Consider the following 13,933-nt stretch of genomic DNA (forward strand, 5'->3'; position numbering starts at 1 on the left):
CTCACATGCTCCTCCTAAATTCCTCTTGGGCTCCATCTTCACTTGAATCTTCAGTTAAGCTAGTCCAAATAAAGCATACTTTCTCCTCAAATTGGACAAAAATAAAATATAATTAAATTAAATAATTAACAAAATATATTTTAGAGTAATAAATATAATAAAAATAATTAACAAAATATGTGATCAAATTCTTGTTCAACACTTAACGACATGAAAATTTGAACTCTTCAGTTCTGACTCAACTTGAGTTCCCTTCTCATGAACAACCTTCTTTCAAGACTTAACATTTTGTTCCTTAATGTTCTGAAATTTTTGCTAATTTCTACTGCTGTAAACGTGAATCAACCATGGCGCTTTATTTATTCCACAAGATTTTCTTAGAAGTTCTGAAATTTTGTTACGTATTATCAAATCTTAAATTTCTAGTACTGTTGATAATGTGGATCAGTTTTTCATGGCGCCTTATTTACTCCGCAAGAAGTTCTTGATCATTTATGCATTGTATTTGAGCATACTGAAAAATAACGATGTAGGAACTTATTTTCTGTTTCCGATTTGGCTTTTTGTTCTCCCTTAAAATTCTGCAAGATTTAAAAACTTTGCACTACCAAGCTATAACTTAATAAGTGACAACAATGCCAAGTAAATCAATCCATATATTTATTCCAGCGCAGCCTAGGTTCATACAAAGAATCCTGGTTTCAATTCCTCCGTAAACGCGCAAAAATATTGAATTCATAACTTGTTATTTGGGGTTGTTCTGCCTCGCAATTCTAAACAGTCTAGTGACAAATTGCTTGACTTGCATGCACCTTGACTCCAGTTAGGCTAGTGGGGTTTTCACCAAAACTTGACCACACACCAGTCAAGTCCATGGAATTTTCCACCACAGTAAAGATGCGGGCTACGTTTGTTTTCTTATTTTGAAAATATCTTCTTTCTATCCAGAAAAAAAACAAAAAGCATATTTGTTTCTCTATTCTCAAAATCCTCTACTCTCAAAATCCTATCTAATAACATTCAATTATTTTAAACCTCCGTAAGTTTATTAATTTAACTAAAAAAAATAGAAACACCCTTATCTACCCACAGTTGTCAGATTCCGACCACCACTATAGAAATCTGGTGTCATTGTACATGACGGTCAGATCTAACCGGTCGTGCACCGTTATGACTTTTTCCAGTCAGATCCACGGCCAAAGATCTGGTCGTTGATGGCCAAATCTTTGGCCACATCTGGCTGTCAACAACGGCTAATATATGGTCGTCATTGACTATTAACTACGGCCTAATCTACGGCTATCGTTGACGGCCAAATGTGGCCAGATCTAGCCGTCAACGGCCAGATCCAGTCGTAGATCTAGCCAAAAAAGGCCATAGCAACACACGACCGGCCATACCTGGTCTTTCGTGCGCAATGACACAAATTTTCGGCCAAATTTCGACGGTGGTTGTCGGAATCTGGCAATTGTGGATGGATGGGAGTGTTTTTTTCAATTTATAAACTTTTTATTATCGGGGATGTTTAGCTAAATTAACAAACCTATAAGTTTTTTTTTTTTTTTTTTTTGTTAATTTTTAAATCTTACCTCATAATAATAACCCAACTCATCTTAGCAATAATATTTCAAAAATACTACTCAAAATAATAAAACAAACGCACCCGGCAATTGTTCAACCGTAACCAGTAACATGAAATGGATAGGTGTCGTTTAGCTAAACTATAAGCTGACTCAAGCTTCCAAAATACAATGGTAACGGCCGAATTGGAAGGCACAAAGGAAAAAATTATAACTGTCTGTTAGATGAAATGGATGTAGGAAGATGTTTCTGCCTTCCGTATATGCCACCTAACACTTGACGCCATGAAAAGTTGAACTCTTAACTTGGTCTTGGGGTTTTGCTTCTTCAGTTCTGACTCAACTTGATTTGAGTTCTGATTAACAACCTTCTTTCAGGAACATAGACGTTTTGCTCCGTAAAGTTGACTTATTGTCAAATCTTACATTTCTACTGTTGTAAATGTGGACCAGTTTCTGAGAGAACCATGGCGCTTTATTTATTCCAGAAAAATTTCTTAAAAGTTACTGAAATTTTGTGACTTATTCTCGTATCCTACATTTCTACTGTCATGAATCTGGATCAGTTTCTAAGAGAACCAAGGCGCTTTGTTTATTCCATAAGAAGTTCTTGATTCTAATCTTTAACAGGATTCCAGTTATCATTTATGCTTATATCACATATTTGGCATTGGATTTGAACATATTTAGAAACAATAATGTAGGAACTTTTTTATGTTTCCGAATTTTTTGTTCTCCTTCAAAATTCTGTAAGATTTAACAACTTTACACTACCAAGCTATAACATAATAAGTGACAACAGTGTCAAGGGAATCAATACATATCCGTATTCCAACACAGCCTAGGTTCATACAAAGAATCCTGTTTCAATTCCTCTGAAAACACGCAAAAATATAGATAAACAACAGTAAATCCTTTATATTAGATCATTTTACGTATTTATGTGTAAATAATGCTACAGAATTTTAAAAATTATTCAGCTGAGATGTCACTTCACCAGCCAGTTGCATTCTTATACGTCTCTCGCCATGAATGCCTACTCCAAGATACACTTCCTTAGTTATATTCATCTCCATTACTATATCACTAATTCCAATCCGTTCACTCGGTGTTTCTGTTGAACAAGCAACTCCAATCCTTACAAGCGAAATCAAGCATTCCTTTCTTTTAGCTTTGATGCGTCTTTCATTGTCAATATCAATAATAGTTTCACCAGGTTCTTCTTCTAGTAGCAGTCGCATATCAACAATCTCCATCACTCGGTCAGGCAATGCCGCCTTACAAAAACTATGAAGGCTTAGGCCATCTTTAAACATTTCATCTGTTGGTCTCCTCCCTGTGACTATCTCTAGAAGAAAAATTCCAAAACTGTAGACATCTCCTTGTGCTGATGCTAATCCACCCATTCCATATTCTATACATTACATTTCATTATTAGACCGGTGCGTAAGTTTTATTTATATATTTGGAAGTAAATAATATGAACAAAAAAATGTGAATGAATTGATTATACCTAGTGCAACGTATCCTATAGAGCCTCTGAGTCCAGTTGAATTGGTCTGCCCTTTAATTGGATTGCTGATATTCATAGGAAGTAACCTGGCCAACCCAAAATCTCCCACATGAGCAGTCATATCCTCATCAAGAAGAACATTGCTTGGCTTCAAATCACAATGAACAATTGGTGTTTCACAGAAATGATGAAGATACTCCAGTGCAGTAACAACGTCTACTGCTATGTTAAGCCTTTGAGCGAGGTTTAACTTTCTCGTATCTTCACTTGGATGCAACCAACTTTCTAAGCTTCCATTGGGCATGAACTCGAAGACAAGAGCTTTAAAATCATTACCTTCAAAATTTATGCTGGAACAAGCAGTGATTATCTTGAGAAGATTCCGGTGCCTGGTCCTCCGTAGAGCTTCACATTCTGCAATAAAGCTCTTGGAAGCTCCTAGCTGTTCAAGATTGAATACCTTCACTGCTAAAGGTTTTTCATCCTGCTAGAGCTTTCCTTTGTACACAGAACCAAAACTTCCAATGCCAATCAAGTTTGTCGAAGAAAATCCATCGGTAGCTTTGAGAAGTTCGTTATAAGATACCCTCAAAAATTCCTCTCCAAGGGATGATTGGGAGGACAATCTTCTCGGTCTTCTTTTCCAACAAAAAGCAAGCAAAACTATTAGCAGTATCAAACAAAAACCCACACTGACTAACATTATAATAACTTTAGCTTTAAGATGATTCTTCTTCTTCGACTCTTGAATGGCACAGATCGGTAAGTGCAATTTAGGAAGGCCACCACAGAGCTTTCTATTTCCAACAACTGAAATCACACTTGTGTTGGTAAAAGCACCTTTGGATGGCACCTCACCCTCTAAGCTATTAAAGGACAAGTTCAAATTTTCAAGAGTGGTTAGTGTCTCCAGATTGATCGGAATCGTTCCAGACAATTCGTTTCGAGAAAGATCCAAACCTACAAGTCCTTTCAGGGAGCCAAAAGAGGAAGGAATGCTCCCCTGCAACAAGTTACCGCGTAGAATAAGGTGTTCCAATCTCAAACAATTTCCAAGCGTGCTTGGAATTTCGCCAGACAACTTGTTCTCAGAAAAGTCCAGGTCCTGTAGATTATTCAAGTTACCAAGCTCCGCCGGTAGGGAACCTCTGAACGTGTTATGAGCAAAGTTGATGAAAAATAAGGTGGAGATAAGGCCAATTGTCATAGGTATAGAACCATCAAGGTTGTTATGAGAAAGATTTAGGATTTGCAACCTTTGAAGGTTCTGAAAGCCTTGTGGGATGCTTCCTGTCAGATTGTTCTGAGCCAAATTCAGGTGGAAGAGTTGGGTGAGTTTGCCAAATGATTCCGGGATTGAACTAGACAGTCTATTTCCGCTGAAAGTAAAATGTTGCAGGTTTTGAAGCTTCCCTATACTGAAAGGAAGAGAACCTGAGAGAAGGTTTTGCTCTAAGGAAAGATCAATTAAGTTGACATAGTTTGATATACCATCTAGGATGTTTCCAACAAACTGATTACCTCCAGCATCCAGTAATCTAAGTTTAGTTGAGAGATTGTAAAACGAAGTTGGTAAAACACCACCAAAACCGTTTTCGTCTAATCCCAATATTTGCAAATTGGTGCAATTGGTTAAAGAATCAAGAAAGCTAAGGTCATCAGTACCCCCAGTGCCAAAACTATTAGATCCCAAATTCAGCCACCGAAGATTTTTCATTTTTCTTCCAAGATCTGAAGGAACCGGCCCTGAAAGTTGAGAGTCGGACAAGTCAAGAAGTATCATTCCAGATGCATTGGAGAAAGAAATCGGAAAACATCCAGTAAATAGGTTTCCTCCAACAGAAATAAATCGGAGGTTAGGGAGTGTAAGGCCTATGTCTGAGGGCAGACTACCTGTTAACTGGTTGTCTGGAATAACTAAATCTGTGAGAGATGAAATGTTGTAGAGGGAAGGAGGGACTACACCAGAGATATTATTCAAACCAATACCAAAATACAGGAGATTGGTGAGATGGCCAATAGAATCTGGAATAGTTCCTTCAAGGTTGTTTGTTCCTAGAGAAAGTGTTTGGAGGAAGGTTAGGTTACCAAGAGATGGAGGGATGGTTCCATGGAGATTGTTGGAGAATAAAGATAGAGAAGTGAGCTTGGTTAGAGAACCAAATGTTGCTGGAATTTTCCCAACAAGGTCATTGAAATTCAATTCAATTTCTCTGAGCTCCAGACAGCGTGACAAATTGCTTGGAATCTGCCCCTGGAGAGTATTATTAGTGAAATTCAGATTCTGCAAGCGAAACAGACCACCGAGTTCTTGCGGGATACTTCCTCGGATTTGATTATGTTGAAGGTAAATAGACCTGAGGAAGGTCAAATTGCCAATGAAGGGCGAAATCGAGCCCGTCAATCCCTGAGACCTCAAGTCCAACTCCACAACTCTTTGGTGCCGGCTACTGCATTTTACTCCCTGCCACTCACAGAAATGGATAGAATTGTTCCATGAGATCAGCATTCCAAGGGGATCCTCAGTGATCAAATCCTTGAATGCAAGCAAAGAAATCTTGTCTGTTTCATTACTGCATATAGTAGCTGCATTACTTGCAGTACAAAGGAAAGCTGATAAGCAAAGCAGCAAGATCATGTTAATAGAATTTCTGATAAGACGGGAGGAAAACATTAAGCTTATCGTAAAGCTGAGTTTATTGTCAAGTTAAGCAGAACTTCGCCAGCTTTATAGTTGAACATTATTTTAGACTCTCTCATATTATAAAGCACTTAATACCTCCACTGGTATTGCACTCGACAGGTCAAATATGGTTGCCATTTACTATTTTTCGAATCTCCATCTTCTAGTTTTGACCTCAATCTCATTATGTTGTGAAAGTATAATATTAGTCTCCGTTTTCTTCAAAATGCTTGACTTGCAGTCATCTTGACTCCACAAATTGCTTGACTTGCATGCATCTTGACTCCGGTAAGCCTAGTGGGGTTTCACCAAAACTTGACCACACACCAGTCAAGTCCATGGATTTTTCCACTCCAGTAAAGATGGCAACTATTCTACGGTAACCAGTAACATGAAATTGACAGGTGTATTTTAGCTAAACTATAAACTGACTCAAGCTGCCTGAAAAGACTTTCTTCTACACGTCAGTTTCGTGTGTTCGACGTTACTTCTATTATCGGTTATGATTCATCTCTAAAAAAGATCGATTTAAGGCTTTAACTTTTAAGTATACATCAATGGATTAATAATTGATAAAATAGCATGTTCGGAGGGCATATTATGCATCCACCTATCAAATAGTGGGACTCAGAGCGTATTCCTATTGATTCGAACTCATAAATTCACTAAGAATACCAATCAGACCTATAATTCAAGCGGTACTCCAATTTCTTTTTTGCTAATTCCTTTTCAATGACGAAATCCTCGATTCGACAAAGATAATTTCAACAATATCTTGACAGATATTATATATTAATTCCATTAGCAAATTCTCAACTACAATTGTATTTGAATATGGTTCATGGTTGCCATTTATTATTTTTCGAATCTCCATATTCTAATTTTGACATCATTCTCATTATGTTGTGAAAGAATAATATTAGTTTCCTTTTCTTAAGATAATTTTTTTTATCTTTCCATTTCATCTGAGACATAATTGAATCTCCCTCTGAAATAGTGAACAAACGATGCTAAAAGGACATATTATTATCAGAAATAAATGAATCAATAATGTAAAGTATGGTTGACACAAACAATCAAACATTCCACATTCTAATCTGGTTGGTGTTTATGGTTTACTTTTACCAGAAATAATTGAATGAATAATCTGAAGTATGGTAATCATAAACATTCCACAGTCTAATGTACTTGGCATTAGTCAATTCTCACATAGCAGACTTCTAGTATGCGATGTATGAAAAATGAAATGCTGTGGTCAAACTTTGAGGCGGCTTGCCCAGATACATCTGTTTATTGCTAGATATGATTGAAAACCTACATTTGATGAAATAAAAATTCCTATTCAACCATTATTTCTCCACACCTTATACGCAATAGGATGGCTCATTGTTCATATAATCAAACATCATGATGGAGAATTGGAAAGGAGCTTTACTTGACTGAGTGAGTATGATCTACACTGAAGTTGACTGAAGCCCTCCCCCAGAAAGGAGCTCAGCCAACCCAGAGCTGCCTACATGAGCAACCATGTAATCATCAACAAGAAACAATGGGAATCTCACAATTGGTGATGAACATAATCCAATGCATAAACCATATGAATCGCAATATCTAACCTTTAAATGACGTACAGTTTTCTCAACTCAGATTCTTCAGCTGTATGCAACCAGCTTTATAGACTTCCACTTGTCATGAACTCAAAAACTAGAGCCTTAAAAATAATTGAATTTGTAGTCCAAGCTGGAAAATAAATTATGATCCTGGCTTCAAAAGAGTTCAAACCACCAAAAAGTATATGCAGTATCTTAACCTATAGAATTATTAGAATATAAAACTTGGTATCCTTTTGATAGAAAACTACGAAACTATGATTAATAAACCATAGTCTAATCTTACAATACAAATTACTACTGATTTATTAAAGAGTCTATGCAGTACCAAAAAGAGAACAAAATCTGATAAGAAATTAATCTCTCTAATAAACATAGTTAAAAGCTTACAACAATCATCATCATCAAACCGATCTTTCTTCGAAGGAGACGAAGGCTTGGGAGGCCTCAGCGGACCCGTCCCCTTCTCCTTGTCTCTTGGCCTCGCCTATTACAACAAAAAACCATTCAATTTACTACTAATCCTTTATACTTTTAGAAAAAGCAGATTACTTAATGGAGGCGGCAGAGAGAAAGTAGGGAACGAGACTTAGGAAGGAGGATTCTGGACCGAACGTGAACCTACGGAAGTTTGGAAAGAAGATAATTTCGATGAAATAGTAACGGACTGAGAGAGCATAGGAAGGACTCGTTCAACCAGTGAAGCCATGATTCCGTCTGAGAGAGAGAGAACAGCTATAGACTCCGTTAAGACGATGATACTGATTAAACACTAACAAAGAAACGCCGTCGTATATGCATCATCTACGGATTTCTCATTTCTCTTTCGGTTAATGCAGTTACAAGTACATTTAGTTACATCAGTATGATGTTTTTACATGTATTTTTTTTTTTTTTTTTTTTTTAATTCTCTGCAGCAAAATCCAAGTTGAGTTGATTCCCAAAATTTTATTCTGTTATTGACATCATTTGTTAACGAAGGCAGACTCAGCCAAGTCGATGGCTCGGGCTAGCGCAGCAGCCTTGTTCTGACACTCACGGTGCTCATCATCAGGGTCGCTGTCAGCGACAACACCTGCACCAGCTTGAAGATATGCAACCCATTCCCGGCGCATGTTGGTGTCCTTGTACGAGTACATTGTATCATAACGGGTTCCAGTTTGGAATACCATAGTCCTTAGCGCCAACGCAATGTCCATATCGCCTGTAAAGGAAACACCTCCGAACCCACCACTGTAGGGACCACGCCTATTTACTTCCAACTCATCGATTAACTCCATGGCCTTAACCTGTATCATATTGCACATTATGATTCATTGATGATCAAAACAAAAGGAAAGAGATGTATAAGAAAAGCAAGCAAGTGATTGATAAGGGTGAAATGTGCGTAGTCCCAACCTTTGGTGCTCCACTAACTGTTCCAACAGGCAGTGCAGCTCTTAGGGCATCCCAGCAGGTGAGATCATCTTTCAACTCACCTGTAACCTGCATAAAGAAGAATGGGAATGGCCTCTAAAGATTTGAGAAACATTAGATTATCAAATTCAGTTCATCACTTATACATTAAAGATTCCAAGCTTGGATTGTTACCGTGGAGCTTATGTGCATTACATGAGAATAACTTTCAACGTCCATAAGCTTTTCCACCTTCACAGAACCAGATTCTGCAACCTGCATCAATATTAAGGGTTATTAAGAGAAGCTTTAGTCTGATTTGTGCTTTAGTTTGATTGCAGCTTGCGTGCTGCACCAATGTTGCAGACAGAAAAACTATGCCCCTTCGTTAAAAGGCGGAAGAAATTATATGATCAAAAACAACTTTTTCCTTTTTATTCACAACACACTCCAATAAAAAACGAAACATATTCTCATGCAGAAGGGAATCAGATGCACGATCTTGAAAGAAACAAGAAAGCTACCAAGAGCTTGAGACCAGAAAAGGGACCAAAGCTCTGTATACTAGTGTGTCTTCCACAGATTACCACAAGGATCCCATTAATATCTTGACTTCTATACAGAAAGAGCTAAAGATCATGTGAAGAACTTAAAATTCTTTAAAATATACAACATAAAAACGGGATATCTAGCTAACAACTAGTCAAATAGTGAAGAATCTAAAGCATATTAAGTTGTTATAAAAAAGATATAATACCAAATACTAATATGACGACTAAAATGGTGAAGTCTATGGTCAAATTCATGCTAGCCACTAATAATGACAAATGTGAGAAAGAATTTACATGGTCACACATGTCATGCTACTTGCCTACAGTGAATTCTAGGAACAAAAAATGGTAAGTAAACAAACACTACACAATAAGAAAATGGCAACGATGTGAAGTGGTTTAGTTAATCCAGCCATCTATGATAGATAGATGAGTTAACTATAAGCATAAAAACTTTTAAAACATGAAGATTATAAATACATTAGAAAAAATCATTAGAGAAAAACCTTTCCAACATCATTGCGACCCAAATCAACTAGCATAATGTGCTCTGCACATTGCTTTTCATTACTTAGCAACAGCGTTTTCAACATTTCATCTTCAACAGTACTCTTCCCTCTTCGAACTGTCCCAGCCAATGGTCGATTCACAATCTTGTTCTGTATAAACATGTAAAAATAAGCATCGCTGCTGATAAATGGTTGAAAGTAAATAGCCACCAAACTTAAGAATTTGATGTTGAATTTTAGAGTAAATGCATAAAGAAAACCATCTCATGCTTTGTTCTGAAAATCCAAGTAGGTGAAATTGACAACTATAACGGTTTACCTTCTTTACTCGAGTTAGAATTTCGGGGCTTGAACCTACCAGAATACACCCTCTAGCCTGAAAACATGAAATGAATATGATAAAAATGCAACAAACTATAAAAACTAAAATAGTTTGTGAGACAAAAATGTGTACTTGTAAGTAGGTCATATAAGGGCTTGGATTCACAATTCTCAATGCTCTATACACTTCAAATGGATCAGCAAATGTTCGCCGCTCAAATCGTTGACTTAGTACGATCTGGAAAATATCCCCAGCCTGAATATGTTCTTTTGCGTCAAGTACAGCCTTCCTGTACGCTTCATTTGTCATGTTTGACTCTTTTAAATTAGGACCAAAATGACTAGTGTGTAAATCTACAGAACCTGGGGACAGCCTTGGCCTAACAAATGATAATCAAATAAATTAATAAGTTTCATAAAAACTCATGTGACCATATAAAATGTGTAAAATGTAACTCACGGGTCTGTGTGTTGTACTCTGGCGACTAATTTTTCCAAGTGTTCAACTCCCTCCATATATGCTTTCTCAACTGAAGAGTGCTGATCCAGCCTCACCCAGTGAATTACATAGGCTTTCTGAGAAAGAAATAAAGGAAAAAAATCTCTAATAAAATGCATCAACTACCCCCATAAGCAGTGACCTTCTAATGAAACCAAAATTGGCACAAATTTATAATATTCTCAGCAGTCTTTTAAAGGAAGCAAACATGAAGAAAAACATAAACACACTTAAACCATTCCAACCTTGTGCTAAGTTTTCCTTACAGAATTAAAGGTGTCTCAATCATGGCCAAGTAAAACTACCAACCAAAAGTGCACTTTTATCAAAAAATAGATTGTGCAAGCAAAATAAACAAAGACCCGGAATGTTTTAGGCATTTTTTTATTAACAGAAAAAAGAGTACCTTCTCCACATGATCAAACACAATCACATCATCATAGAGGCCTAGATGCATGTCAGCAAGGTTTCTGTCATCCTCCGGTGCCTTTGAGAATGGCAACTTTTTGTTCTCCACATAGCGAACTGTATCGTATGAGAAATACCCGACCCAACCCCCTAATGACAAAACCAGTACATCCAAAGTATGAGTTCAAAGATTTTTACAAGGCAATGAACAATACAAGCATTTCAATCTCAGCAAAATTAAGCAACGATATGAATTCTCTACCGCAAAAAGCATCAGGAAGTTCATCAATAAGTTGAGGCTTCCACCTCTCCGAGATTCTTCTCGGAATAACCATCGGATCCCCAACAACCTCCTCAACCACACTCCCTGCCACATGGTCCACTATCGTAACCTTATTTTCTTTGGCCACAATTTCCATAACTGGCTGAGCTCCAACCACGCTATACCGCCCCTGAAACAAACAATTCAACTTCAAATGAACAAATGCACAATAAAAACAAACAACTACGAATATTACACCAAATAAACAGGCTCTTACAACAGTGGAACCCCGAGAGCCCGGCTCCACCGTCTCAAAAAGAAAGCTCGGAGCTTCTCTATCATCTTCTTTAACCAGACAACGATAAGCCAGCACTGGAGTCAACTGGTCCGAAAATATGCAACGGTACAATGGAACTAAATTTCCATTTTTAGAAGCTTCAGCAAATCTCGTTGTATCATTTACTAAAACAAACAAAACACAAATAGCACGGTCTCAGAATCCAAAAACTTCCACGTCGTAGCTCAAAACTCACTAGCAAACGAAAGAAAGACCAACTTTTATGATGACTACGGCGTCGTTTTAGGAAAATTGTTTCTCCAGAACTGTTTTGCATTTTCAAACTCCGAGAATAAATCTCGGACTTTAATTTCAGAATATAAAAAATATATATATATATATATGTCGTATAACAGATTAGAAGAGAATGAATTTGCAATTAGAAAACATGTTTTTCAAATACATTATCAAACGCTTTTGGATTTATTGGAAAAGAGTTTCAGAAATTTTCTTCTCTTTTCTCGTCAGCCAAACAGTGGATTTGTTACCTAATGAGGGGCTGCTGGAGAGAGAAATGCACTTGATGGTACGAACACGTGGCGGAACGGAACATCTGGGGAAGCTTAAGCTAGAAATGCGGGGGCCCGGAACCGGAGACAGCCGGTAACTGGACGGGACCAAGCATTGAGAGAAGCACAGAGACTGCATTGCCACTGCAACCATTGAGAATGTTAGAGAAACGGTAGCGGAGGTTGCCGGTAATTAACAAGAAAAGTAACACTAACAGCAACCGTCTCTCCGGTTATGGTCTCTTCAGCTTCCCGTGAGGACGTTTTAATAGCAAAAAAGAGCCAGTGTTGCCATGTCAGCACAAAATATCATTTTCCTATTTTGCGTTGTTTTGTATTTTACTATTTTCTGCTTGTGTTGACTTTCTTGGAGAATCTTAAATAAAATGGGATAGATTTATTAATATCTAGTTATAAGAAGAAATATATTAATAAATGAATGTTAATGAAATATATTTTTTAATTATATTTTAGTTTTTCAAGTATAATATTCAAATAAATTGAATAAATATAAATAAATATCATTTAATTCCAGTGTTGTCATGTCAGCACAAAATATTACTCCATATATTTATCAAATTTCCTATTTTGTGTTGTTTTGTATTTTACTATTTTCTGCTTGTTTTGACATTCTTGGAGAATCTTAAATTAAATGGGATAGATTTATTAATATCTAGCTATAAGAAGAAATATATTAATAAATGAATGTTAATGAAATATATTTTTTAATTATATTTTAGTTTTTTTAAGTATAATATTCAAATAAATTGAATAAATATAAATAAATATCATTTAATGCAAATAAAATAAAATAATATATATGGTAGTAATCCACAAACCTGACATCGTAGATGAAGAAGTTTTTTACTTGAAGAACAATGGCTTCTAGATTTCTGAGATTTAATTAATTGAATTTGTAGAACACTATTAAGAGAGAGTTATTAAATCTCTCTTAATTCAGAATTAGGTGATTAATCTCTAACCCTCTTATATATTTTTATGAGTGATTTTTCTGACCAATATTTAATAACTGACAGAACGGAGTTAAGGCTGTTGTGATTGTGAATGTGAAAAATAGATTAATCTTTCTAAAACGGGGTCGTTTTTATTTTCTTTTATTTTTATCTTTTTTAAAATTAGAATATTGTTTCTTTTTTTTCCCCACTAAATTAGGCCTTTTTAGTTGCTGTTAACTTAAATTTTGGATAATAAATAGAGATGGGTAAAGATGGGATTAATGGATGATTTAATATTAATTTGTCTTAATCTTAAATTTATGGAGTTTGAAGAGTGATTATATATGATTAGAGGGCTAAATATTACGATAATGACTTTAGTGATTGAAAGGGACATGGACAAAACACATAAATTGACAACTACCCACTTGTATTCAAGTAAATTGTGTTTTTTAGAAAGAATATATATTAAAATTAGAAACCCACATATAGTATAGTATGATCAAGACATTTTGAACTGAAAATATTTAATTAGGTTTTAAATATATTATAATGGATGTAAATATTATATTATTGGAAAGAGATTTGTTAAGAGTATTATTTTATTTTTAGAATTTAAAAGAAAAATACAATCCGATTTTTATTTGTCACACAGCGTAATAATAAATACATATGAACATAAATCATCTTACATAAAAGTACATATTTACGTGATTTTATATTCATGTTCACCTTTATAAATGACATAGAATCCATAATAACACGTTAATATAACAAAGAGTGCATAATACGTAGACTTA

The 13,933-nt window shown here is 35.9% G+C and overlaps 2 protein-coding genes across 5 annotated transcripts; both read right to left on the reverse strand.

Moving 5' to 3' along the window:
- Positions 1-2,545: 2,545 nt before the first annotated feature.
- On the reverse strand, positions 2,546-5,805 carry LOC116111741 (probable LRR receptor-like serine/threonine-protein kinase At3g47570). Its single transcript, XM_031397888.1, is given in 2 exon segments — positions 2,546-2,994; positions 3,094-5,805. Coding segments are annotated over 2 exon segments (3,123 nt in total). The 5' UTR covers positions 5,768-5,805.
- A 2,464-nt stretch (positions 5,806-8,269) lies between these two features.
- Positions 8,270-12,399, reverse strand: LOC116111785 (anthranilate synthase alpha subunit 1, chloroplastic-like). 4 transcript variants are annotated; one of them, XM_031397938.1, is made up of 11 exons: positions 12,157-12,399; positions 11,609-11,793; positions 11,332-11,521; positions 11,068-11,219; positions 10,623-10,738; positions 10,296-10,542; positions 10,161-10,217; positions 9,839-9,991; positions 8,977-9,057; positions 8,785-8,871; positions 8,270-8,675 (listed from the first exon to the last, which is right to left on the reverse strand). In XM_031397938.1, exons 1-11 carry the CDS (start codon positions 12,329-12,331, stop codon positions 8,352-8,354), a joined length of 1,767 nt encoding a protein of 588 aa, XP_031253798.1. In that variant the 5' UTR covers positions 12,332-12,399; the 3' UTR covers positions 8,270-8,351. The 4 variants fall into 4 exon arrangements, with proteins under 4 accessions (XP_031253798.1, XP_031253797.1, XP_031253796.1 ...); XM_031397937.1 differs by having other exon boundaries at positions 8,785-8,898; XM_031397936.1 differs by having other exon boundaries at positions 10,161-10,542.
- Between the last annotated feature and the right edge of the window lie 1,534 nt (positions 12,400-13,933).

The sequence above is a fragment of the Pistacia vera genome, unplaced genomic scaffold (assembly GCF_008641045.1).
Source record: "Pistacia vera cultivar Batoury unplaced genomic scaffold, PisVer_v2 Contig65, whole genome shotgun sequence".
Taxonomy (NCBI): Eukaryota; Viridiplantae; Streptophyta; class Magnoliopsida; order Sapindales; family Anacardiaceae; genus Pistacia; species Pistacia vera.

Bases quoted from the DNA above. Each gene is read 5' to 3' on its own strand.
- LOC116111785 (XM_031397936.1), bottom strand. From the start codon at position 12,331: ATGGTTGCAGTGGCAATGCAGTCTCTGTGCTTCTCTCAATGCTTGGTC. The intron at 9,992-10,160 runs GTAAACCGTTAT...ATGTTTATACAG, and splicing joins TTCTAACTCGAGTAAAGAAG to AACAAGATTGTGAATCGACC. The intron at 8,676-8,784 runs GTTGGGACTACG...AATATGATACAG, and splicing joins CAGTTAGTGGAGCACCAAAG to GTTAAGGCCATGGAGTTAAT.